General features: G+C 40.9%; 1 protein-coding gene across 1 annotated transcript; it reads right to left on the bottom strand.

Annotated features, from left to right (window-relative positions):
- Window positions 1–66: 66 nt before the first annotated feature.
- TMEM244 (transmembrane protein 244) lies at window positions 67–23,425 on the bottom strand. The gene is made up of 6 exons (XM_039915094.1): window positions 23,393–23,425; window positions 16,216–16,301; window positions 11,933–12,006; window positions 7,224–7,349; window positions 4,148–4,192; window positions 67–161 (listed from the first exon to the last, which is right to left on the bottom strand). The coding sequence occupies exons 1-6, from the start codon at window positions 23,423–23,425 to the stop codon at window positions 67–69; spliced, it is 459 nt and encodes a 152-aa protein (XP_039771028.1).
- Window positions 23,426–27,887: the final 4,462 nt, after the last annotated feature.

Below are 27,887 nucleotides of genomic sequence, written 5' to 3'. Positions count from 1 at the left end.
TAAATTTCAATATAATGTAAATTTAGTCTTAGCACTCCTCAAGTAAACTGAAGCCCAGCTGTTCTTTCAAAAATCATCCAAAACTGGGTAGATAAAGTTGTCTTTGAACAAATAGTAAGCCAGAATCTGCCCGCCACATATCATTGAAATTAAGCCGGATCCTGAAAGGAAAGGAAAGATTTCATTACCTATTTAGTGATGAATAATTCAAAGAAAGATTAAGAATAAGGTCCAAGAACAGTAATAGCCGAGGTCTCCAAAACAGCAATATTTTTTGGTGAGAACAATCATACTTCTAGTTGGAAGACACTGTGCTTTCATCTGGATTTACCAATTCTGGAAATTCAAGAATCCTAATGTGAGAGTACATTTAAAGCATGAATGAAGAAGGAAAGTTCATTTGCATCAGGTAAAATAGCACTGTAATACTTTTTTATGGACTTTGTTAGGCACTATGTGCCAGGCACTGTACAAAGCCCTGGAGTAGATATAACCTAATTAGGTGTTATAATTGGCTCATAGTAGAAATTCCTTCCTTTACAGATGAGGTAACTGAGGCACAGAGGAGTGAAGTGACTTGCCAAAGGTCACACACCAAATATATGGCAGAGCCAGAATTAGAACCTAGTTCCTTCTGACTCCAAGGCCAGTGCTCTATCCACCCCACTTCTTCAGTGAAGACAATATTTAAAGTATCAGTTAATGATGAAAAGGAAAAATTGAGACATTTTTGTACCTTGACCCTTAAGATAGACCCCTGCAAACCTAATTGTCCAAAATTTTGGGGTTCTGAATTGCCCACTGCCTCCTAGTTAGGCTAGGTCTGAGGCCAAACGCAGGCTGGGCTGACCCTTGGCTGAGTTGGGAATAGGTCACAAGCACAGTATGTGGTGACAACACAGCCACCACTAAGAGGTTGCGGCCCAAAGGCCTCTAAAATGGTATTTATCATAATAAAGACCATGGGACCCCACCTTGCCTTTATGTGAGCCAGTCTTAGTCCCCCACAGGGCTCTACCATAAGGGATAAGAAGATCCCATTCCCTTGTGAAAAACCCAGGGTAAGTGATGTGGGTTCTAGACTGTGAGCCCACGGAGGGCAGGGATTGTCTCTATTTGGTGCTGAATTGTACTTTCCAAATGCTTAGTACAGTGCTCTGCATACAGTAAGCGCTCAATTAATATGATTGAATGAATGAATGAAGAATAATTCTGGAGATTCAGCCTTGTGTTGAACAATGTAATTTGCCTGAAACCCTGCACTTTCTTCCCTTTTGTCTCTTCCCCAGAAAGCCATTCTTCCTTACTGTAAATCCATGGACTCAAACTTTCAGATCAATGAGAGGAGTATAAACCCTCTCTTCCAGTGTTGCCATGTAGTCCATGAAGACAAGCACAATGGAAAAGGTCTGGAGAGGCCATCTAGTAGGGCTTAGTAAAGTGCTTGGCACATATTAAGTGTTAACAAATGCCATCATTAAATCACCCAAGGGATGTTATTTCAGGACTTTCCTCCAAATGACAAATCTGCCTTCATACCAAAAAGAGAAAAACCGTGGCCTAGTGGATAGAGCACAGGACAGGGAGTCAGAAGGAAGAGGGTTCTGATCCCATCTCTATCACTTGTCTGCTCTGTGACTTTGGGCAAGTCACTTAATTTATCTGTGCCTCAGTTGCCTCATCTCTAAAATGGGCTGTCTCTATTGCTGTACTGTACTTTCCCAATACTTAGGACAGTGCTCGGCATAAAGTAAGAGCTCAATAAATACAATTGAATTAATGAATGAATGGGGATTAAGACTTCGAGCCCCATGTGGGACATGGACTGTGTTCAACCTGATTAGCTGGTATCTACCCCAGTGCTTAGTTCAGTGTCTGGCACATAGTAAGTGCTTAACAAATGCCATATTTTTACTACTAATACTAAAAATGTACCTCTGTATTTCAATGTTAAAGCATCCCTATCTTCAGAAAGTCCTGAAACCTGAGCAGAAATATCAGTTTTACCTTATCTGACAATTTAGTGATTGTTTCAAGTGGATAATCATGTTAGTGCAGACTAGTGTCAATATTGAAAGAGTGCTTGAATTGTTTGCTGTCACTTTAATTAAATGTAGAATTCTGATTTGATCCATCATCTTAGAAGAATCTCTCTCCCTTATGAACTTGAGCTTGGTTACAAATAAAAACAAAGGAAATGTGTTATAATCAGCAAAATGTTCCTGCTGAAAATCTCATTTCTCAGTATTCATTATTCTATTGACCATGATACACATGAATTCTTTTTTAAAAAAAGTAATAAGGTTTTTTTGCCTATAAGCACCATAGGAATGGAAAAACAAAACCAAAAAAATTGCTATTCATGTTGATTTGACACTTTTCATGGTTGGTTACTTTAATTTGAGAAGTAATTGACATGCTAGCGTTCAAATTATTTCCGAACTGATTCACTTGGAAAGCAATCTGATTTAAGAGAGGTGTTGAGAAGTCAGTTAAATGTCTTAGAGGGGTATAAATGGCATTTGTTTTCCACTGACAGTGGTTTCCTAGGTGAAATATAAACTCCTTTTGCTTATCTTTCTTTATGGAGCTGGTAGTCAACATGACTTGCAGAGCAATTTATTCATCAACTGGAGAATGCCCAATGTTGATCTAAACAAAGTCCCCCGGGAAAATCTTCACAAACAGATATTTTCTTTTCTCAAAGCCATTTCGGGGAGATAAGAATTTCTGCTAGATGGACAGGACTTAAAAGAGATTCAGGTTTTAAACTAGGAGATAAATACTCCAGTGTAGACAGGTCAAATATGAAACCTAAACTGTGTTTCCTTATAGCACAGCAGGGATCAAAGTAAAATGATGACTTCATTTACATTAAGGCTAATACAGAAGAACTCGGAATAAAGATAAAGGGATAAATCCCCAATAGTTAGATAGTGGAATGGGTTGTTGAAGGAGGCTGGAAAATCCATTAAGTCCTTAGGATCTTTAGATGTAGGACATACAAGGAGAGAAAATGGGTGCCTGTGGGAATGTAAGTACCTTCAATTGCTTGCAAAATTTTACTGGCCACACCATAACTGGCCATAATTAGCCACACCACTCTGATCCTTGAGAGTCCTGTTGCCTCCATCGTGCACACAATTTTTAGGTGGCTAGTCCACTGATAGGACCCAATAATGGCACTTATTAATAATGAGAATTGTGGTATAAGCACTTACTGTACTGGGGTTAAATAAAAGAAAATGGGGTTGGACCTAGTCCCTGTCCAACATGGGGCTCCCAGTATCAATCCCCATTTTACAAATGAGGTAACTTGGGCACAGAGAAGTGAAGTGACTTGCCCAAGGTCACACAACAGACCTGTGGTGGAACAGGGATTAGAACCCATGACCTTCTGACTCTCAGGCCCATACTGTCCACTACACCATGCTGTTTTTCTATCCTTAGCCGTCTCTGCTATCATTCACATTACAGGGCAACACACAAATAAATCCTTGCAGCTTAATACTTTGAGTGGTCCCTCTCAAACTGAGAATCAGCGTGACCTAGTGGAATGAACATGAATCTGGAGGATGGAGGACTTGGGTTCTAACCCTGGCTTTGTCAGTTTGCTTGCTGTGTGGCCCTGGGAAAGTCACTTAACTTCTCTGCACCTCATTTTCCTAATCCATAAAATATGGGATTAAATCCTCCTCTCCTCAATTTAGATTTTGAGCTCCATATGGGACAGAGACTGTGTCCAATGTGATAAATGTGTTTCTATCCCAGCACTTAGAACAGAGCTTAACACAAAGTAACCACTTAACAAATACCATAAAAATGCAACTTTCAATGAACAGTAGAGTTTATTCACATTATTTTGAATTAATTGGCTGATTTATTTTAGGTTCTGAGCATTCTGATAACACTGAGCTGGAGTGGTTTAGGTGCTGGTTGAGTAGAGGCAGAAGTAAAACAAAATGATGATACTGGACAGTTCTACAGTTGTCTGATATTTATAAGGTCTGAATGAAAAAAATTATCAATTTCCTTTCAATGCAAATATCTGAAACTTTCATTGCCTAGTAAAATCCAATTGAGAAACCATCAAAAGTAATTCCATTTTTATAAATTGTGGATAAAAATGTAAAGAAATGATTTATACCTAATGCAGTCCACCAATGCCATGCCATGGGAAATTCCAGCATAACTGTAACGAGAAAGAAATTGCATTGTGCAAAACACACCACCTTTTTCACATTTGAAGAAACACTCCTATGTTACCCCAATTTTAAAATACCCAGTTCTAGTTGCAGCTCCATTATTTGTCTGCTTTGTAACCTTGGGCAAGTCATGTAACCTCTCTGTGTCTCAGTTTCCCTATTTTACTGGTGAGGAAGTTGAGGCATAGAGAGTTTAAGTAAAATCATCTGTAAAATGAGGATAAAATACTTATTCTCCCTCCCTCTTAGATTGGGAGCCCCATGTGGGCTGATAATAATAATAATAATGTTGGTATTTGTTAAGCGCTTACTATGTGCCGAGCACTGTTCTAAGCGCTGGGGTAGACATAGGGGAATCAGGTTGTCCCACGTGGGGCTCCCAGTCTTCATCCCCATTTTACAGATGAGGGAACTGAGGCCCAGAGAAGTGAAGTGACTCGCCCACAGTCACACAGCCGACGAGTGGCAGAGCCAGGATTCAAACTCATGAGCCCTGACTCCAAAGCCCGTGCTCTTTCCACGGAGCCACGCTGCTTCTCTGATCCGATTGCACTGTATCCTCCTTAGCAGTTTAGCCTAGTTACTGGCATATAGTAAATATTTAATAAATATCACCACTATCATTGTATAACCCATGAGTAGCATAAGGCTCCTAAAGTTTAGGGAAGCCAGTGAAGGCCATTATGTGTACCGGAGAAGCAATGAGGAAAATGGAGAGTAGGATGTAAACTACCCAACTTTCCACTGAGTCACGCCATTAGGGCAAACATCCATGCTTCAGCCAAACATCCATGCTTCAGCTAAAGGCACGATAAGCAACTTTGAGGGATCAAAAGTTTGTGGGTTGCTGTGTAGGAAAGAATCGCACAACAATTGATACTGATGCAATGAATAGAGCTTTGATCTGCCAGTCCAGAGACTAATTCCTTGTTTCAGTTCCATCACCAGCCTGCTGTTGAAACTTGGGAAGATCATTTTAACTTCAGTTTACTTGTCTGCAAAATGGAGATAATGCTGCCTGCCTCTCCCTTCCCAGAAGAATAGTATGAGCATAAATAAGTGTGTAGAACCAAAAGTCCTTTGGAAAACAACAGATAAAGCTTTATAGAAATTAAGTACTACTATTATGAAATCACTTATGTACTGTGAAATGATTTGCAGACCAATGGAGCCAGGAAGGCCCTTTGATCTCCCCTCGCTTCCTCCCTGGCCCATTTCCACATAGTTGAATATCCAGAAAGTCAGTCACGGTTGGTTCTTCCAAGTAACCTCTGATGGCACTGTTGGAGACAGAATCCTCGTCTGAATGGACCATTGGTTTGACCTAATGTGACTTACTGTTAGGGAATGGAAAACTTTCTCATTAAAAAAAAATAAAATTAAAATCCACAACATTTCAACCTGAGTGCAGGCAACTACCGGAAATTTGAAAGTGGCGTCCAAATCTGACAGGGAGTGGTAGCGAAAGAAGAAATGGGAGTGAACTCATCAGATCTCATCACTCAACCTTCATAATGAGCCAAAGACTCACTCTGTTCTTTGAACCCTAGTAGGCAGTTTTCCCAGGTGAACTAATCTTTTCAGAGGACTGATGTGCTGTTTATTACCAAAGTGTGCATTACCCCAAGCAATAACATAGCTTCAGAATTTGCCTAACAGACAACCAGCTACTAGCTTAAGTACTGAAAGTTGTTAACTCAATTGGGTGGGGCAAATCCAACACCAAGTGAAAACATTTTACAGAAACCAAAGATTGTTCTAAGACTTCTAGAGAAGCAGTATGGCTTAGTGGAAAGAAAGTGGGCTTGACAGTGAGAGATCATGGGTTCTAAATCCTGGTTCCACCACTTATCATCTGTGTGACTTTGGGCAACTGACTTAACAAATACCATTATTATTGTTATTATTAAATCTAATTAATCAGTCATCTCAAGCTAAGGAGACTAGCTTTTGTTTTCATTCGTCACAGAGGAAAGAAAAAGCACTACATGGGTTTTGCTAATAGCCCTCTGCCCTCATTTCCTGATTGGCTCTTGGACTGAAGGTGACCCAGGCGTTGGAGGTATTATGCTGCTTCTCTCACCTCACATCTTGATTCTATTTATTGCCATTGTTCTTGTCTGTCTGTCTCCCCCAATTAGACTGTAAGCCCGTCAAAGGGCAGGGACTGTCTCTATCTGTTACCGATTTGTACATTCCAAGCGCTTAGTACAGTGTTCTGCACATAGTAAGTGCTCAATAAATACTATTGAATGAATGAATTAATCTTTGGACTACCTAAGGTTTCGCAGGGTGGCAGTAGGTGAATCAATCAATCAATCATATTTCTTGAGTGCTTATCATGTACAGAGCACTGTACTAAGCACTTGAGAGAGTAAAATATAACAGAGTTGGTAGATACTTTCCCTGCCTGCAAAAGCTAACCATCTAAATGGAGAGACAGACATTAATATAAATAAATAAATAAATAAATTTTAGATACATGCATAAGTGCTGAGAGGCTGAGGGAGGGGAGGATAAATGTGTAAACCCAATGCTAAGATGATGCAGAAGGGAGTAGAAGAGAAAATGAAGGCCTAGTTGGGGAAGGCTTTTTGGAGGAGACGTACCTTCGGTAATGGTTTGAAGGTGGTGAGAGTGTATGAAAAATAGGTAGAGGGAGGGGATTTCAGGCCAGAGGTAGGATGTGGGTGATTGGTTGGCAGTGAGATAGAATGGGTGAAGGCACAGAACTGGGAACTTTGAAACTTCTGAAATACTATCAGGCTGTCATGCAGCCCTGCTGATGTTGGTGTTTTGTTCATGAGTCAGCCTCTGCTGGTGATTTCTCTGCAGAGTAATCCTTGATAATGTTAGTTTAGCACTTACAGAAATTTGCTTTATATATTGCTTCATGCAGTCATGGGCAGACCCCCTATGTCTAAAAGTTGACACTAGAAATAATTTCATTAAGAAAACAAGGTTTGCTGTTTGGTGACTTGAATTGTGAAAACATCTAGTTGTTTTTGTTCTACTTACCAGCTGAAGTTATGGCAATGTGAACACAGGTTACTGTTAGAGCATAATCCCAAACCCATTCTTCCACAATCAGAGCATAGAGCAGCCCACAAGCAAAGTATGTTACCTCAGTTGAGATTAAAAGAGCTGAAAATAAAGAAAATGTTGGTTGTACAGTAGAAAGTATTAATTCTAAAACAGAAGCCTACTATTTTATCACAGCCATTAAAATGAAATGCTTTATGAGAAGAAAAGGTCTTTGGAATTATCAATTAATCGATCAATGGTATTTATTGAGTGCTTACATTTTGCAGAGCATTGTACTGAGCACTTGGAGTACAATTTAATAGAGTTGGTAGATATGCCCCTTGCCCACAAGAAGCTCTCAGTCTAGAAGGGGAGATGGACACCCAAACAAGTAAATTATGGATATCTACAAAAGTGCTGTATGACTGAGGATGGGCTGAATGTCAAATGCCTAAAGCATACAGATATAAGTGTGTACATGATACATAGGGGAGAGGGAGGATGGGAAAATATGGTTTAATTGGAGAAAGCCTCCTTGAGGAGATAAAACCTCAGTAAAGTTTTGAAGGTGGGGAGAATGGTGGTCAGTCACACATGAAGCAGGAGGGAACTCCAGGCCAGGGGGAGGAGGCGGGGAAGAGGTAAATGTTAAAATAGATGAAATTGAGGTACAGTGAGTAAGCTATCACCAGAGGAACGAATTGCGGACTAGGTTTCAGTAGGAAATCAGCTAGTAAAGGCAGGAAGGGGCAAGCTCATTGAGTGCCTTAGAGGCATTGTTAAGGAAGTTTCTGCCTTTCTCATGAATCCTTATATCCATGTGTTATAGTTAACAAAGGTAATGATTTTTTCCTGACATAATTCCGATTTTTAAAAATTCCTATCATTTGCTGGTGAAAGGAAGCTTTACCAGTGCTAACTGTTGTTCTTACAGATTACATATTTAAAAGCTCAGTAAAGAGTAGTTAGACTTCATTCATTTTTAATAAAGTTAATTTTCTGATTAGCTTATTTTTCAGAAATGGATGGTAAAATAGCATTTACTGGTTTTAAGTGTTTTTACTTTGGAGGGTTTTAGGAAATCCCAAACAGTAATCTGTAATGGGAGGTTAGTTACTGTGTGGACATGGGTCCCACACTGGCCCCTACAATTGTTTGAGTCAGACTTGATCCTCCTAAATCTCTGACAAGACCTGAGAATGTCCAGTTTGGGTTGAAATAACCCAATGTGGTGGCTTCTGGTCCATTAACTCTTTCACACCTTATTCCCCTTAAAATCCCAGCTTCTTTTTCACCTCTACACTCAAAATGAAAGGCTAGGAATTCTGAGTGTTCAGAGTCAAACGAGTTCAAATAATGGGCTAGTTGATGCAGGAAATGGTTAATGAAAATCCAAATCTTCTTAAACAGCTTGGGCATGTGGACCTCGAGACCCCTGTGAATCAAATTTGTCTTAGAGTGATTTTCCTGAGCACATAAACAGGTCAGGGTACCAGCCCCTTGCCCTGAAACATCCACAGGATCAGCATTTTGCCTCTTTTCTACAGTATGGCTCTTTATAATATATTTATTTCAAAGGAAATTAAGAGATGAAAGAATCGATGTATGTAATCAACCACAAAAGCTCCTTAGTCCATGGTATATCTACCTTAAAAAGCTTCTTTCTCTTTAGAAATTAAGTCATAAAAGAACCAATGAATACAGCTAGAAAAAAAAGTCCCAGTGCATTTCAGTCATGGTGTGAAAGCTTCATGCAGTCTGAGTCTTCCCTTAGACAAGCAAATTGTCAGTGGCTTAAATTTGATTTGCCCTTTCAACCTAGTCATAATCAAGAGAAGCACTGTGGACTAGTGAAAAGAGCACAGGACTCAGGTTACTGACTGTAAGCCTGTCAATGGGCAGGGACTGTATCTGTTGCCGATTTGTACATTCCAAGCGCTTAGTACAGTGCTCTGCACATAGTAAGTGCTCAATAAATACTATTGAATGAATGAATGTACTTCTTCTCTGGTGCTAACCTTCTCACTGTGCTTCGTTTTCGCCTGTCCCACTGTTGACCCCTGGCCCACATCCTCTAGCCTCTAGCCTGGAATGCCCTCCCTCCTCAAATCCACCAATCACATTTCCCTCCCTTCAAAGCCCTACTGAAGGCTCACCTCCTCTGAGAGGCCTTCCCAGACTAAGCCCCCCTTTTCCTCAGCTCAGCTCAGCTAAGTCCCTCCATGTCATCCCGATTCACTCCCTTTTCTCTACCTCCCTCTCCCTGCCCCACAGCTCTTGTGTATATATGTACATATCTATAATTCTATTTGTTTATACTGATGCTTGTTTGCTTATTTTGATGTGTATACATCCATAATTCCTTGTATTTATATTGATGCCTGTTTACTTGTTTTGATGTCTGTCTCCCTCCTTCTAGACTGTAAACCCGGTGTGGGCAGAGATTGTCTCTCTTTATTGTTGTACTTTTAAATAAAGTACTTTTAAGCATTGTTCTTTCCAAGCACTTAGTACAGTGCTCTGCACTTATTTAAGCACTCAATTAACATGATTGAATAAATGAATGAATACTCTCCAAACGCTTAGTTCATTGCTCTGCATACAGTAAACACTGAACAAATGTGAATAAATGAATGAAATGTGAGAGCCCCTCAAATTTCAGCTCTGGGTCCCCTTTTGTCCTCCATCTACACACCCTCACTTAAAGAACTCATTTGATTCCATACCTACATCTCTACATGGATGATTATCAAATCTACCTCTCCAGTCCTGACCTCTCTGCAGTCTAGCACTTCCTCTTGACCTCAGTACATTGTGACCTAGATGTCCTCAAACTTAACATATCCAAAACAGAACTCCTCATATTCCCACCCAAATCATGCCCTCTCCCCCTGTCTTTCCCATCATTGTAGACAAACACAACTACCCTCTATACCTGACCAAGGTTGACTCATCTCTCTCATTCATCCCACACACTCAAACTGGCACAAAATCCTGTCTGTTCAAACTTCACATCATGGCTAAAATTTGCCCTTTCCTCTCCACTCAAATTGGTATTTTGCTGATCCAAGTATGTCCTTTCTCACTGTGACTACTGCATCAGCCTCCTCACTGAACTCCCTGCCTCATGTCTCTCCCCACTCTATCCCTTACTTCACTCTATTGCCCAGATCATTTTTCTAAAAAAGTTCAGTCTCCCCACTCCTCAGTGGTGATCCACAGTACAATTGGCTTATAAAGTTTACACGGGATGCTTAAAGACCTTTGGGAACATATACGATTCCCATTCACTCCTTAGTTTACAAAGGATTAGTCGTGGGAAGCAAATTAGTTTAACTTCGCTTATCCAAATAATCAGTTTTCCCAACCAAACCTAGTTAGGATGATCAAACATATAATTTTTATAGTCCCCAACTGCCTGAAATAGTTTGGATAAGGAAATGGGGATGACTATCAATTCATCTGAAGAAACTGCCAACTAATGAGTAGAGTTGGCTCTTTTCTGCTGTACTCATTATCTAGGAAACTATTGCACTCAATGAAATGATATGTATTAGGATTTTATAAGCCCATCTACCAATTTTTCAATCTTTGGAAAGCCTCCATCACAGTAATGCAGCTTTTAACAGGGGCAAGGGTTGAGAGAGTTGAGTCCATTTCCAAAAATCATATCTGCCAAATGTTGTACTTGAGAATAGTTTGAGGACAGCAAGATTTCCGGCATGTATTCCTATAAGAATGTATGGTCCCATGAAAAATATGTGGTGCCCAGCTATCTAATGTATCTTAACATGGATTCTAAGAATTAAACCAACCACCAATTCTGAAGCAATAAGGTGAAGAGTGAAGAACTATTTCTGTCACCTACTTTTAAAATCTAATAAATTCCTTATAAGGCAAAAAAAGGAGATGAAAAATTAAATTGACTCAGAAACAAATGAACTCTGACTCAGAGGCCCTCCTGTTGCCCCTTCCCAAGACCCATTGAGCTATAAAAGATCATTGGCACTGTGGCCTAGTGGAAAGAGCACAGGCCTGGGAGTCAGAGGTCCTGGGTTCTAATCCCAGCACTGCCATTTCATGCCTGTTTGACCTTGGACAAATCATTTCATTTCTCTATGCCTCAGTTTCCTCATATGAAAAAGGGGAATTAAATCCTCCTACTTAGATTGTGAGCCCCATGTGGGACAGGGACTGTGTCTAACCTGCTTATCTTATATCTCCTCTTAGAAACAGTGCTTAACCCATTCTAAGTAAATGTAAGCACATTATGTTTACAAATACCATGATTACCAATATTATTAGCATGGAAATTTAATATGGAGAATGAATAATAATAATGTTGGTATTTGTTAAGCGCTTACTATGTGCAGAGCACTGTTCTAAGTGCTGGGGTAGATACAGGGTAATCAAGTTGTCCCACGTGAGGCTCACAGTTAATCCCCATTTTACAGATGAGGTAACTGAGGCACAGAGAAGTTAAGTGACTTGCCCACAGTCACCCAGCTGACAAGGGGCAGAGCCGGAATTCAAACCCATGACCACTGACTCCCAAGCCCGAGCTCTTTCCACTGAGCCACGCTGCTTCTCTAGAAGAAGACAGCATTTGCAGTAATTTTTCTATGGAGCAAAATTAATGGTCACTTTCAAGGCACTTAATTTTCCTAATTCAAGTTGAAAATGAAAGATTAAAAACAAATTACCTTTGTAATTTGTACTGAACCATGATGGGGTGGTTTTGAAATCAAAAGGTGCGAGGACATCCAACTCATCCAACCTGAAGATTTCACAAAAAGAGATATTTTACTGGGGCAAAGATAATTTGTAATTCACTAATGTCAGAATCACAGATATTCATGTACAAGGAGAGGGGCTGATAATCTATTTGGTTACCATTTTTTAAAAATGAAAGATATTGTTCATCATGGAACGGCTTCATCCAGTCATCTATGATCTTGTCAACTTCAACACTGGGCTCAGTCTTGATGAGTGGGAGACTGGCTTAAAAGGATAGTCACCTGTCCCAGCTCTCAAGGAGTTACTAAGAGATGTCAGAACACATGTTGAATTAAAGTTGAAATCTGATGCATGTATTTGTTTAGACACAAATATAGCAATGAGCCAAAGAAACTTTGTGTCTATCAGATCTGTGGCTGACTCTACACAGATCAAAACTAATGTCAATTTGAAATGAAATAACCACAGGAAATGTCTTCTATCCACATAAAAGGATTATTTTCAGCCCTTTTTCAAAACAGACAGGTTTTAAATGTATGTTGTTTTTATTTATATAGATCATCTGAAGGCAATCATTGAAAGCATTCAGACTGGGGTTTTGTTGTTGAGAGATTGTGTATGACTCTTATTAGATTGGCAGAACCCGTGGGGCTGAGCATAAATAAGAGATTCAAGGGTAGGGAACCTCCATGTCAGGAAGGAGTCAACATCAGTGTTCTAGAAACAGGTTGTATACAAAGAAGGCTTAGAGACCTATGACTCCAAAACCATGAATCCATTTTGCAGGCCTACTGGGTAGCAGCAGTGTGATGACCTTAGGCAAATGTGAGTCAAAATCATACATTTCCCCTGTATGTTAAATCCTGAAAATTATTATGGCTGTTTGTATGGGCCTGCTTTTCAGAATCTAAATACTACTCTATTTGTAAATATGTTTGTGTCTGTCTTCCCAGTTAAAGTTTGAGCTCCTCATACTCAAGAACTGGATCATTTCCCAAGCACTTAATATAGTGCACTGCAATCAGTGGCACTAAATTACTACTAGTACAGCTACTTCTACTGAGGCCTAGACCTAACAACATATTCAGTAGGACATGTATTTTTTAAGCACTTACTATGCACCAGGCACTGTACTAAGCACTGGGTTGGGGCGGGGGAGGAATACAAGCAATTTGGCTTGGACATAGTCCCCTGTCCCACATGGGTCTCACAGTCTTAACCCCCATTTCACAGATGAGGTAACAGAGGCACAGAGGAAAGTGGCTTGCCCAAGGTCACACACAGAAGACAAGTGTGGGACAGGAGTTAGAACTCAGGTCCTTCTGAGTCCCAGGCTCGGGCTCTATCCACTAGATCATGCTGCTTCTCTATCACTTATGTCACATACTGAGAGGGGCTGCACTGTCAAGACTAACAGTTTCAAAAACAGTTAGATGGAGGCAGGCCACAGCACTGTGGACAGCGAAGACAGCGATCAAACAATAATTCTGTAGCCATTCATTCATTCATTCATTCATTCATTCAATCATATTTATTGAGCATTTACTGTGGACAGAATGCTCTACTAAGTGCTTGGGAGAGTACAGTATAACAGTAAACAAACACATTCCCTGCCTACAGTGAGCTGACAGTCTAGAGGAGGAGATAGACATTAATATAAATAAATTACAGATATAGACCTAAGTGCTGTGGGGTTGGAATGGGGGATGAACAAAGGGAACAAGTCAGGACTTGGAGAAATTAATGAATGAGAAGTCATCAATAGGCCACTAGAAAGAAATGTTAGAGATGAAGAGGAAACTCTCAGACATGTTGGATCAACTAATCAAACAGTGCTATTTATTGAGCACTAAGTATATGCAGAGGACTGTTGTAAGCATTTGGGAGAATACAACAGAATTAACAGATATGTTCCGGGCCCTTAACGAACTTACAGTATAGAAGATGGATGGTTCTTCCCTAATCACAAGGAGGGCAACTATCATTGTTTCTCCAAGGGAATTGGTGTCCCATCCCTGTTGGAGATGAAATACTGGACTGGATGAACCAATAATGGCTTTGCTTAGACTGTAAGCCCATCAAAGGGCAGGGACTGTCTCTATCTGTTGCCGATTTGTACATTCCAAGCTCTTAGTACAGTGTTCTGCACATAGTAAGTGCTCAGTAAATGCTATTGAATGAATGAATGAATCTTATGCTCTTAGGATTAGAGAAAGAAAATTCACAGACACCAATTATCTGTTTTCATCCACTCAGCCATCTACATGGAAGTTGGGTTTATGCTGGCATGTAGAGGAGGAATTGGTGGTGTTAATGGGGATTTCTAGTCCACTGAGTTGAACTTCGTCCTCCTTGGTTAATTTAATTGTAATTCAGAATAGCTTGACTTCATTGCTGACAAACCTGCAGCAGGACTATTAAGATACATTGGGACTCTTGTGTCGACATTCCTTAGAATGCTAATATGGTGATTATTTTATATCACCTGGCATTTTGAATTCAAAAGGCTTAACTGCAAGAGCTTAGGTTTTAAGTTCCTCTAACGCATGGACAGATATTCGATTTTTTTTGTTTACCACCCCTTCAAGTTGCTAGTACAGTGCCTGGCAATCAGGATATACTCTTGATTATGATGGCGATGAAGTACTACAAACTCATGAAAACCACCAAATTATATTCAACCCCAACATATGTGCATTTAAAAATCTCTCTTTATTTAAAAAAATGATCTATTTAATCACAGGAATCCAAAGACTACTAATCTCAGAATCTCCCTTTGATAGATGTCATTACAGCTGGAAAATTATTGGTGAAGCCGCCAACCACTCCTTCCTCCCTTCCCCTAGATATTCATTCATTCATTCAATAGTATTTATTGAGCGCTTACTATGTGCAGAGTACTGTACTAAGCGCTTGGAATGTACAAATCGGCAACAGATAGAGACAGTCCCTGCCCACTGAGGGGCTTACAGTCTAATCGGGGGAGATGAACAGACAAAAACAATAGCAATAAATAGAATCAAGGGGATGAACATCTCATTAAAACAATAGTAATAAATAGAATCAAGGTGATGTACATTTCATTAACAAAATAAATAGGTTAATAAAAAATATATACAGTTGAGCGGTCAAGTTCAGTGCTGAGGGGAGGGAAAGGAAGAGGGGAAGGAACAGAGGGAAAGGGGGGAAAAGAGGGCTTAGCTGATGGGAGGTGAAGGCGGGGGTAGAGGGGGAGCAGAGGGAGCAGAGGGAAAAGGGGAAGCTCAGTCTGGGAAGGCCCCTTGGAGGAGGTGAGCTCTAAGTAGGGCTTTGAAGAGGGGAAGAGAATTAGTTTGGTGGAGGTGAGGAGGGAGGGCATTCCAGGACAGCGAGAGGACGTGGCCCAGTGGTCGACAGCGGGATAGCCCAGAACGAGGGATGGTGAGGAGGTGGACGGCAGAGGAGCAGAGCGTGTAGAGTGGGCAGTGGAAAGAGAGAAGGGAGGAGAGGTAGGAGGAGGCAAGGTGATGGAGAGTCTCGAAGCCTAGAGTGAGAAGTTTTTGTTTTGTGCGGAGGTCGATAGGCAACCACTGGAGGTTTTTAAGAAGGGGAGTGACGTGCCCAGAGCGTTTCTACAGGAAGATGATCTGGGCAGCGGAATGAAGAATAGACTGGAACAGGGAGAGACAGGAGGAAGGGAGATCAGAGAGAAGGCTGACACAATAATCCAGCTGGGATATTATGAGAGCCTATAACAGTAAGATAGCTGTTTGGGTGGAGAGGAAAGGGCGGATCTTGGTGATATTATAAAAGTGAGACTGGCAGGTCTTGGTGACGGACTGAATGTGTGGGGTGAACGAGAGAGCCAAGTCAAAGATGACACTGAGGTTGCGGGCTTGAGAGATGGGAAGGATAGTCATACCATCCACAGTGATAGGGAAGTCAGGAAGAGGACAGGGCTTGGGAGGGAAGATAAGAAGCTCAGTTTTGGACATGTTATGTGGATTTGTGAAGGATCTAATGGAAAAGAAACCATTCCAAAACAATAAGCAATCCTCAGCACCTTCTCCTCTGGACCATTCAAAGAAAACATTCCAAATCTTAGATCCTTTATGATTCTCCCCATATCAAGCTCTGATTCTGGCTTTTATCATTTACAGAAGAGAGATACTGAGTTATATTTTTTCTGAACCACTGATCTCCACACCAGACATTTCTGAATTTACAACAATTTTAGAATTAAATATGTTACATGCAATGAGATCCTTACCTGAAAGCAGTGAAGCAGATACTTAGAGCCAAGTAGTACATGGTATAGAAAAGGGCCACACATATGAGAAGATTCAGTAGAACAACCTAACAGAGAAGATGATGCATTAAATAAAAGACCCAACTCTTTTTAGTATACTATCCTCTACTCAGTCCTAACCTCTCAGCTGCCTTCAACATCACTTACCATCCCTTTCTCTGAAAAACTAACTATGCCTTCTGACACTGACACTGTCCTAATCTGGTTCTCCTCTGTCTCTCTGGCTGTTCCTTCTCAGTCTCTTTTGCCACCTCCTCCTCTGTCTCCCACCCCCTAACTGTGGGAGACCCTCAAGGCTCAGTTCTAGGTCCCCTTCTATTCTCCACCTACACCCACTCTCTTGGAGAACTCATTTGCTCCTGTGGCTTCAATTAGCATCTCTGTGTTGATGATTCCTACATCTATATATCTAGCTCTGATTTTTCTCTTTCTCAGCAGTGCCCCATTTCCTCCTGCCATCAGAACTATTTTACTTGGATGTCCTCCCATTACTTTAAACTTAACATATCTAAAACAGAGCTCCTTATCTCCCCACCCAAACTCTGTTCTCCCCATGACTTTCCAGTCACTGAAGACAGCACTAGCATCCTCTCTGTCTCACAAGCCTCAACTCTTGGTGTTATCCTCAACTCATCTCTTTCCTTCAACCCACATATTCAATCTGTTAGCAAATCCTGTCAGTTCCAACCTTCACAACATCGGTAAAATCCACTCTTTCCCCTCCAACCAAACTGCTATCATGTTTTTATCATTTTACCCTATACTGCCTTGATTTCTTTATCAACCTTCTTGCTGACCTCCCTGCCTCCTGTCTCTCCCAACTCCAGTCCATACTTCATTCTGTTGCCCAGATCATTTTTCTACAAAATCATGCAGTCCGTATTTCCCCATTCCTCAAGAACCTCCCCTGGTAGCCCACCCACCTCAGCCTTAAACAGAAACTCCTTTCCATTGGCTTTGAGAAATAGCATGGCCTAGTGGCTAGAGCATGGGTCAGAGAGTCAGAAAGTCATGGGTTCTAATTCCAGCTCCACCACTTGTCTGCTGTGTGACCTTGGGCAAGTCACTCCATTGCTCTGGGCCTCAGTTACCCCAGCTATAAAATGGGAACTGAAACTGGGAGCCCCACTTGAGACAGGGACTGTGTCTAGCTCGATTTGCCTGTATCCACCCCAGCTCTTAGTACAGTGCCTGGCACATAGTAAGTGCTTAACGAATACCATCATTATTATTTAAAGCTCTCAATCATCTTGTTGCCTCTTCCCTTACTTCATTAATTTCCTACTACAACCCAGCCTAGGCACTGTGCTCCTATAATGCCAACCTACTCACTATTATATTGGTTTCATCTATCTTACCACCAATAATAATAATGATGGTATCTGTTAAGGGCTTACTATATGCCAGGCAGTGTACTAAGCTTTGGAGTGGATAGAAGCAAATCGAGTTGAACACAGTCACTATCTCAAGTGGGGCTCACAGTTTCAATTCCCATTTTACAGATGAATAGAGATGGGATTTGAATCCATGACATTCTGACTCCCAGGCCCACGCTTTAACCACTACGCCATGTCACTTCTCCAACCCTTTGCCCAAGTCCTGCATCTGGCTTGGAACGCCCTTCCTCTTCATATCTGACAGACTATTACTTTCCCCTACTTCAAAGCCTCACTGAAGGCACAAGTCATCCAAGAGGCCTTCCTTACTAAGCACTCATTTCCCTTTCTCCCACTCCCTTCTGTGCCTGGATTTGCACCCTTTATTCACTCTTCCCTCAACTCTCTCAATGTTTATGTACACACCCCTAGTTTATATTAATGTCTATCTTCACCTCTAGACTGTAAGTTCATTTCAGGCAGGGAATCTGTCTCCCAGCTCTGTTATACTGTACTCTCAGTCAGTCAGTCAATCAATCATTTATTGAGCAGGTAACCAGACCTGTATGGAGGCTTTTTGGACATAAAGATGGAGTGGTTTCTGGAAACATTGTAAAGAAGAATGAAACCGATTTTCAAGAGATTAAATATAGAGGTTGAAAGAGAGGGAGGATTCAAGGATAATATCAAAGTTGTGGGCTTGAGAGATGGAAAGGATAGTGGTGTTGTCAACTGAGGTGGAAAAGTTAGGAGAACAAAGGCTTTGGGAGGAAAAATGAGGAGTTCAGTTTTTGGTATATTGAGTTTGAAGTATAAGTGGGACATCTGTGTAGAAATGATCTGGTGGCAGAAGAAACATGAAATTTCAGAGGAGGAGCAAGATCAGGGCTAGTGATGTAGATTCGGAAGTCATCTACCTAAAAACAGTAGTGGGAGCTGCAGGAGAAGATGAGCTACCCAAGAAAGCAAGCGATGATTGAAAAATTATTCAGAACTGAGCCTTAAGGCACATCCAATGTTAAGGGGTAGCAGGCAGAGGAAAAGAGAGCAAAAGAAAGGTTCGGTCACAGATGAAGGAGAAGAATCAGGAGAAGACCGTCAGAAAAATCAAAGTTACATAGTGTTTCCAGGAGAAAGAGTGGTCTGCAGTGCTGAGAAATTTAGAAGGATTAGGATGGAATAGAGTCTGTTCGATTTGTAAGGTAGAAGGTCTTTGGTGACCCTGCATTGAGTGGTGTCAGTGGAAGGAGGGCAGTAAAAGCCAGTTTGTAAAGGTTCAAGGTGTGAGTTGGAGTACAAGTGGAAATAGCAGGTGTTCACAACTTGTTTCAGTAGTCTGTACAGGAATAGGAGGGATATGAGGCAATAGCTGGGTGATACATTGGGGTTCAAGGAAGGTTTTTTTATGATTGGAGGGACATACGTATATTTAAAGGCAGAATGAAAGGAACCATCAGAGAGTGTGTGGTTGTAGATGGCAGCCAGGAATGGGAAAAATGGTAGGTGCATATTCTTTTATAAGGTGAAAAGGGGGTAGATTTTGAAAGTAAGCGGAGATAGGATGAAGAGGTGAAAGCAAACGGGGGAAGTGAAGGAGAGATTTGGGGGAACTCATTCCTGATGGTTTAGATTTTGTCAGCAAAGTAGTTGGCAAGGTTATCAGGGTTTACAAAAGGAGAGGTTAGGGGCCTGGGGATTTTGGAGGAAGTTAAAGATCTGAAATGGTAGGGGAAATGGGCATGGAAGTCAGTAAGGAAAGAAAAATTATGTTTCCCTGTGTAAGCAGAAATCATGTTCACCAACTCTGTTGTATTGTATCTTCCTTTAGTACAGTTTTCTGCACAGGGTATGAGCTTAATAAATACCATCTATTGGAGGAGAGGGAGGAAGTATTGCAGATGAGGACAAATTTGAAATGGCCTGGATTTAAACAAACATCAATGTGCAACATGAGCACAGGAGTGGAGGAAACCTATTTGGAGGTGATTTGGAAAGGAGTTAAGTTTGGGAGAGGGCAGATTTAGAGACATGAATTTGTGCATCTAGAGAAGTGAGGTCAGGTGGGTAGTCCAAAGTGGTGCATGAGGACTGATGCATGGTGGAATGGGTCAAGAGATTGGAGGTCTCTGTGGAGGAAGAGAAGTCCACATAGGAAGCTATGATAAGAGAATGGGATTTCAGAGTTTAATGAGGTTAGAGATAGAGTGATGACTAATGATGATGGGATATTGTGGGTGTGTTTCCAGGTTTGTAAAAGGATAAAGTGGGGTTGAAGAGTGGGAAGAAATGGGCATCTGGGTGGTTATCAGGAACATTCACAAGGATTAACATGGGGAAGAGAGGGAGAGAAAGAAGATGAGAAAGGGTTCAAAATTGCCCAGAAAATTGGAGGTTGGGGGAGGGGGCAGAGTGGTCGGGTTAGGTGGGTAACGTGGCTTAGTGGAAAGAGCCCGGGCTTGGGAGTGAGAGGATTTGGCTTCTAATTCCAGCTCCGCTACTTGTCTGCTTTGTGGCCATTGGCAGGTCACTTCACTTCTCTGTTCCACAGTTCCCTCATCTGGAAAATGGAGATTAAGACTGTGAGCCCCACGTGGGACAACCTGATTACCTTGTATCTACCCCAGTGCTTAGAACAGTGCTAGACACATAGTGAGTGCTTAATAAATATTATTATTATTATTATTACAATTAACTGTGGTTGAGATAAGAAGAATCTCCTGATTATGGGACAGGTTTCCATCAGTTATTGTGGCTTCCTCAACTGAAGTTAACAAATAAGAAATCTCTAGCTTCATAAGGTCTTTAAATAGCAGATGCAGAACCACTGGAGAGGTCACTGAACTCCTCTGAAGTACAGGGAGATAATTCTGCACCGCAGGCAGCTCTGTTTCTCTTCCAGGAAAAAGAAGAATTGGGAAGGGCTTCAGAACAGAAGAAATAAATTTATGCAGAGCCTACAGTATTTAGGCTAAGGATAGACAGAACACGTGGGACCCAAACAGCTAATTAGTAGCCATAAAAACTGGGACTCCTTTACATTTCCAGCACTGACTCAGTGTGACTAGTAATGAAGTAGGCTTTCCTTGGCTCTAAATGTCTCTCTGTCCTCTAGCTTTCTTCACAGATTGTGCAAGTGAGAAATGAAAGCTGGAGATATTAAAGAAGTTAGTGTTCTTACATACCTAAGAACCTCAAGTGAAAGATGCTACTGTTTTCACTGTTAATATTAACTTATGAATGTTATTGATAAAACGTTTTGGTAATTCTTGTGTTGGTTAAATAGGCAGTGATGAGAAACTGGGTAAGTAATTGGACTGTAGCCTTCTCACTGTATAAATAAAATATTAGATAATCTTTTTAAAGTATGCCTATGGGTTTGTTCACCTGTCCTTGAAAGTCAAATATGTTAAATCAAGGATTTTGCCCCAAGAGAAAATGTAAATAAAGCTCTGTTGACACCCATATATTTCATAAAAAATTAAAGTGTATTAAGAGTCATCACCATAGATTAAATGCCTTTAAATGCACACAGAGTTCCACAGAGAAAGCAGCTAAGGATAAGGTTTTAGAAAGTTGTCACCCTTTAAAGTTGCCAAGAAAAGTATTCTCTAATTGATTTTGTATACTCTTTTGCCTATTTTAGGGCATGTTAGCCTAAGAATTGGCAAATGTTTTCTCTGTGGCATTATATCTGTGTGGAGACATTCTCCAAAGCAATGATCTACTATATGGTGGAGATACAGGTGTATTTATGCATCCAGGATATAATTACAAAGGTTGTGTCATGTCAGTGCTATGGTCCCCGCCAAATGCCTCAGAGTGGTTTTAGCTTGACTCAAAAGTTCTTTTTCTTGCTAATGGTGAGACTTATTTTTCTAACTTCTTTGGTTTCTTGGAATAACATTTGGCCTATAGGAAAGCAGTAATACACTCTACTTCCATTTTAATTTATCTTGAACCTTTCCCTGGTGGATTCATAAGGCATGCTTGAGGCTTTTCTCATACAAAGTTGTTACAAAGGGAATCCTTTGCACTAGTATTAGATAGAGTTGAATATCAGCTGCCGGTCCATCGGCCTTCTAGACTTGTCTACTGCAGTTGATTCACAACCTCTGGCCATATCACGCTCCTGCTAAAGCTCTCCAATATTTCTTTCTCTTTCTTCCAAAATCCAGAACTCTCCATTGCGGGCTAACCAAAATCTAGATCGTGGGCTTCTGGGGCCTTCAGTCTCCAAGAGTCTGACCTGGGAGGGTTATTTCAGTTAACCAGATGGCAATTCTGAAAGTGGACAAATGTGGAATTGAATGAGGTAAGAAAAAATTACTTAATGTGAAGCCTAGGGAACTAGGGTAAGGCATGCCCAAAGAAAGAACTAAGAGAAGCAGTATCACTAGTGTGTACTAAGCACCTTCTGGGAGCAGAGCACTATACTAGGCACTTGGAAGATGGAGTAGAATGCAACACAATCCCTGACCACAGAGGTTTTACAAACCTAATGGGGAGGCAGGAATTCACTGATAAATATACATTAGTTAGGAATATGAGAATCATTGCAAATAAGCATAAATGAATGTCAATAATAAATACATAGAGTATTAATATTAATAATAATAGTAATTAATATTATTATTTGTTAGGCACTTGCTACGTGCCAAGCACTCTTCTAAGCACTGGGGTAGATACAAGGTAATCAAGTAGTCCCACGTGGGGCTCACAGCCTTAATCCCCATTTTACAGATGAGGTAACTGAAGCACAGAGAAGTTAAGTGGCTTGCCCAAGATCACACAGCAGACTAGTGTCAGAGTCAGGATTAGAATCCAGGTCCTCTGACTCCCAGGCCCGTGCTCTTTCTACTAGGTCATGTTGCTTCCCTACTGTGTGACCTTAGGAAGTCACTTAACTTCTCTGGGCCTCAGTTACCACAACTGTTAAATGGAGATTAAGACTGTGAGGCCCATGTGGTACAGGGAAGGGACTTTGTCCAACTTGATAAAAAATCTGATATTATAAAAAAAGCCTATAGTGGGGAGATCCTAATCATTCCATTGGCTGAGTAGTTTAACGGGCAGATTAAGAGAGATAATGAATCTGGCAGTTAACGAGCAGTTAAAATCTAAAGATTTTGATGCTTCCAAGACTCAGCTTTTCTGTTTCAATTTAAGTCTCTACTTCTTTCGCAGAACACACTGTGTTTTGGGCCAGATTGCTGCTCTGGTCCGGGTCTCATTTCTGCAGCTGCTGCGGGACTGTGTGTATTCACTAATACTTGAAAAACCGAGGCAGCCCTCAGAAATAAAATACATTATGATTTACCACAACTCCAGAATTAATTCAATCCACCAAGCCAATATTTTTAAAATGTTTCAACACTTTCTTTTGATGCTCTGTACTTTCTTCAGAAGCCTGACAGCATCTACAGAGAACAAGATGAGGATCTCAGGGACAACTGTTACCCATGAACAGAATTCCAGGAAATGATAGCAAGAGAACAGGTTTCCTTTAAGAGTGCTTGCAGGTTGATAGCCTTGGTATATGTAAAAATGCTACCTCCTAAATCCTCACCCTTTTAGTATTTTTCATTCCCATCCCTTAAAAATCTCCACTGTACCAATCACTGCAACTATACATTTGTGACAGTGGTAAATTTTTCATGTATTTTTTTATCAAATGGAAAATAGTGTACCCTTTGGCATAAAAGTCATTTAGAGTAATATTAATTTATCCCATATCTAATCCATACAGAGCAATTTCTCTTTACCTTTGTTGAAGAAATTCTAATCTTGAGAGCCATGGATGCATCATGTATAATGAGCAACAAAGCTATGTTGGTGACATGTGGAGGAGGAGACTCGGAGGTCTTTAACAATACCCTGAGCTTTTCAAAGCGTTCCCTAATAGGAATGACAAGACCAGTTATGCAGGATGATTGGATTACTACACTGAAATAAAACAGGAGCCATCTGGGGACCACACATAAGCTTCTGAATGTCCTACTGAACATCCTTTTATCCTACTTATCCTTCATGTCATTTGTAAGTAGGCCAGGTTTGTTACGTGGCTTGAATGTTCTGGGCTAAGTCTAAAGGAAGTTAGTGACTTCAAATTTTTTGTGGTGGAGGTTGCCATTTCCTCCTTAAATTAATATGTAATTAATTAATACATGATATATAATTATAAATTAATAAAATAAATTAGAAGGTGCGACACCTAGTGGATAGAGCACGAGCCTGGAAGTCAGAAGGACCTGGGTTCCAATCCTGACTCTGCCACCTGTCTTTGGTGGGACCTTGGGCAAGCCACTTAACTTCTCTATGCCTCAGTTACCTCATCTGTAAAATGAGAATTAGGACTAAGAGCCTCCTGTGGGACAGAGGCTGGTCCAATCTGATTACTTTGTACATACCTCAGAGTTTAAAACAATGCCTGGCACAAAATAAGCACTTAGTGCTTCTGGCCCCATCCCAGCCCCACAGCACTTATGTACATATCTATAACTTATTTATATTAATGGCTGGCTCCCATTATAGACTGAAAGCTCACTGTGGGCAGGGAATGTGTCTGCTATATTGTTGTATTGTACTTTCCCAAGTGCTTAGTACAATGCTCTGCACACAGAAAGCACTTTATAAATACGATTGAATGAACAAATGAATAAACCTAGACCAGTGCTCTGCGCACAGTAAGTGATCAATAAATATGATTACATAAATAAACGAAATTAAGCACTTAAGAAATACCATAAGAAAATATCGTCTTTCACATTAGCCTTAAGTTTTCCCTGGGAGCCTGCTATGTTCCCTCAGTTTGTAGGTAAGGGAGAAACATTTTGACTATGCTGGGGATAGTTCATTCATTCAACAGTATTTATTGAGCGCTTACTATGTGCAGAGCACTGTACTAAGTGCTTGGAATGTACAATTTGGCAACATATAGAGACAATCCCTGCCCAGTGACAGGCTCACAGTCTGATTTCCACACCCTCTTCTTCCCTACTTCCCTTCGCAGTCTGTCAGTTACTCGTATTTATTGAGTACTTACTGTGTAAAGCTTTCATTCAATCATAATTACTGAGTGCTTAGTGTGTGCAAAGCACTGTACTAAGTGTTGGGAGAATACAATATAAAAACAGTGTGGGAACACCTCACCCCTGGTTTCTGGAGTGGTAAACAAGAGGGGATTCCCCTTCTGAAGCCCTAATCCCATCTTGTTAAACAATGTGACCTAGAAGGAGCAGTGTGACCTAGTGGAAAGAGCCCAGATCAGGAGTCAGAGGACTTGCCATTTATCCCAGCTCTGCCACTTGTCTGCTGTGTGACCTTGGGCAAGTGGTTTGACTGCTCTGTGGCTCAATTTCCTCATCTGTAAAATGGTGACAAAATCCTCCCCTCTCCAATTTAGAATTTGAGTCCCATTGCATCCAACCCAATAATCTTGTATTTACCATAGTGCTTAGAACAGTGTCTGGCATATAGTAAGAGTTTAAGCAGTAACATAAAAAAAAAAGAAAAAGGAATGTGAGTCACAGTAGAGCCTATGAGAGTCCTGTGAAAAATCTCTGTCAAACACAACTATATCCACACCTGGTCCTCCCAAAGCATCCCTGCTAAATGTTTGGGTAGATACCTCTAGAAGCCAAGACCTCAATAAGCAGACAGGGATCTGTTGTATCACACTTGTTCTCAATATGCTCCTTCCCAGAGGGATCCTATTACCCTGATGGGCATAGATTCTCCAAGAGAAAATGTATCTTCCACATCAGAATCTGGAATATGTTTCAATTCTGACATCCTTCTCTGGCAGGAGGATTTCTTCTGCGTTGCTCAAACATCAGCCACAAACCTAGAATTGCTAGCAGTGAGCTGGCGATCTCAGGTTTCAAGGCTGGACCACAGTTTCTTTGAACTGTACTAAATCTAGAAACAGCCTTTACTTTCCCCCTCTTTAGCAGTTTTCAGCTAATGGCATCAGCCACAAGTTTCTTGGAATCAGAGATGATGAGGTTGTGCCTGTGAGCAAGGGCTCACTTAGTGATAATCGCCTTTCCTTTTTTTGTGAACCAAGTTCCTGGGGTCAGATGAAAGTGAGCAGACTGTGCGATAGAGAGATGCTTTTACAGAACATTGGTCTTTTGTGGCTATTGTCTGGCCTTAAAGGGCCAATGATCCTAAAAGGAAAGAATAATATATAGGTGCTTTAAGATGAGAGGCAATACAGTTCAGGATTTAGAAAATGTAAGGTGTTGGGGTAGAGAACTTACTTATTGATATGACAAATTTTGGAATAGTCTTAATCCCCTCAAAAGATGCCTATTAAAGAGCATCTTTCTATAGATGTATGTGATGATCTCAAATGCTTCCTCAACTATTTTCAGTTTCAAGGCAGACCCATAAAGAAGTTGAAAATACAATTTGTGAACTAAGTACCATTCATTTTCCCGGAGTTTTGAAAGTGATTCTCACAATAGAAACAGAAATAGACTTCCCTGCAATAGAAGGATAATATGCATGAGTACTGTATGTCAGGAATGTTATGTTGACCTCCTCACTAACTAGTAAAATTTACATTTTTTTCCAATAATCTGCCTTTCCATTTAAGATTTCAAGGGATTTGGGGAATTTATTTTGTAGTCAGTACACTGGCCCACAATTTTCAACAGGAGTATTGTACTCTCCCAAGTGCTTAGTACAGTGCTTTGAAAACAGTAATGGTTCAATAAATATGATTGAATGAATGAATGAATGAATGAATGAATGAACAAACAGTGTTTGTGAATGCATTCTTCAGTCCAAAAGACAATTCTGTGTTTGAGAGGTAGAGCTTACCTGGAATACTTCTTTGGTATGTCCCTTGAAAATGTGGAAGTATCATCAACAGTCCTATTATTGGACATGTATTCCTGTAGTTTTTCCAGGTGGCAATGAGACCCAATGTGCAACCAAGCCCTAAAGATCAAGTAAAAATAACACTTTTATGACTCATCATTGCTGCCCTTCCCTTATTTCTTCCCCTCCACTATTTCTAGGGTTCCGTCCAACCCTACTTCCCCAGCCCCTCTCCACCCCACTCAGAATCTCCTCTATCAACTCTACTGTACTATAGTTTCCCAAGCATTTAGCACAGCCCCCAGTCACACCATGTTCTGCCGCTGCCACCAGGAAGAGAGGTCAGGAGGACATGGGTTCTAATGCCGACTCTGCCGCTTCTCTGCTCTGTGATCTTGGGCAAGTCACTTCACTTCTCTGTGCCTCAGTTACCTCATCAGTAAAATGGGAATTAAGACTGTGAGCCCTATGTGAGGCAGGGACTGTGTCTAACCCGATTATCTTGTATCTACCACATAGCTCAGTACAATGCTTTGCTCATAGTAAGCATTTTATAAATGCCATAATTATCATTATTACTATTACTAAGAAAATGTTATTAGGTCATATCAGGGACCCTGATGGGCCAGATGCTTGAGTCCTAGCTCTCCCTCCTTGCCCCAAATGGAGGGAATCCAATCAATTTGACCCGTCCAAGTCTCATCTCATAACTCCATGTTGGCTCAAACTTTCCTTGTGGTGCCTCTGCCCTCAATCTGCCTACTTGTCTTCCCATGGCACCTGACCTGGCTTCTATCTGAAGTCATTTTGAACTGTAGAAGAGAGGTAGAAGATAGCAGCAAGCTGAATCATAAGCTTCACAATCATTCAGTCAATTGTATTTATTGAGCACTTACTGTTCAGAGCACTGTACCATGTGCTTGGCAGAGTACAATATAACAGAGTTGGTAGACACATTCCCTGCCCACAACAAGAAGGAGTATGAAGCAGAGCGGTCTCATGGATATAGCACGGGGCCGTGAGGCAAAAGGACCTGGATTCTAATCCTGTCTCCCCAATTTGTCTGCTGTGTGACCATGGACAAGTCACTTAACTTCTCTGTCCCACAGTTACCCCATCTGTAAATTGGGGATTAAGACTGTGGGACATTTACTTTGTCCAACTGATTACCGTGTATCTATCTCAGTGATTAGAAAAGTGTCTGCCACATAGTAAGTGGTTAACAAATAGCATAAAAAATGAGTTTTCAGTCTAGAGGGTGACAGATATTAATGTAAATAAATTACTGATATGTATATAAGTGCTGTGGGTCTGAGGGAGGGGTGAATACTGGGTGCAAAACCAAGTGCAAGGGTGACATAGAAGGGAATGGGAGAAGTCAAAATTAGAGCCTAATCAGGGAAGGCCTCTTGGAAGAGATGTGCCTTCAAT

Source organism: Ornithorhynchus anatinus, chromosome 2 (assembly GCF_004115215.2).
Source record: "Ornithorhynchus anatinus isolate Pmale09 chromosome 2, mOrnAna1.pri.v4, whole genome shotgun sequence".
In the NCBI taxonomy this organism is placed as follows: domain Eukaryota; kingdom Metazoa; phylum Chordata; class Mammalia; order Monotremata; family Ornithorhynchidae; genus Ornithorhynchus; species Ornithorhynchus anatinus.
Note: the sequence above shows the minus strand (reverse complement) of the source record. Positions and strands in the feature narration are given on the sequence as shown.

What these genes read in the sequence shown, in the direction of transcription:
- TMEM244 (XM_039915094.1), bottom strand. Translation starts at nt 23,425, where the DNA reads ATGGCTCTCAAGATTAGAATTTCTTCAACAAAG. An exon ending in TTAGAATTTCTTCAACAAAG is followed by an intron (nt 16,302 to 23,392) that starts GTAAAGAGAAAT and finishes CTTCTCTGTTAG; the next exon opens with GTTGTTCTACTGAATCTTCT. An exon ending in ATCTGCTTCACTGCTTTCAG is followed by an intron (nt 12,007 to 16,215) that starts GTAAGGATCTCA and finishes TGAAATCTTCAG; the next exon opens with GTTGGATGAGTTGGATGTCC.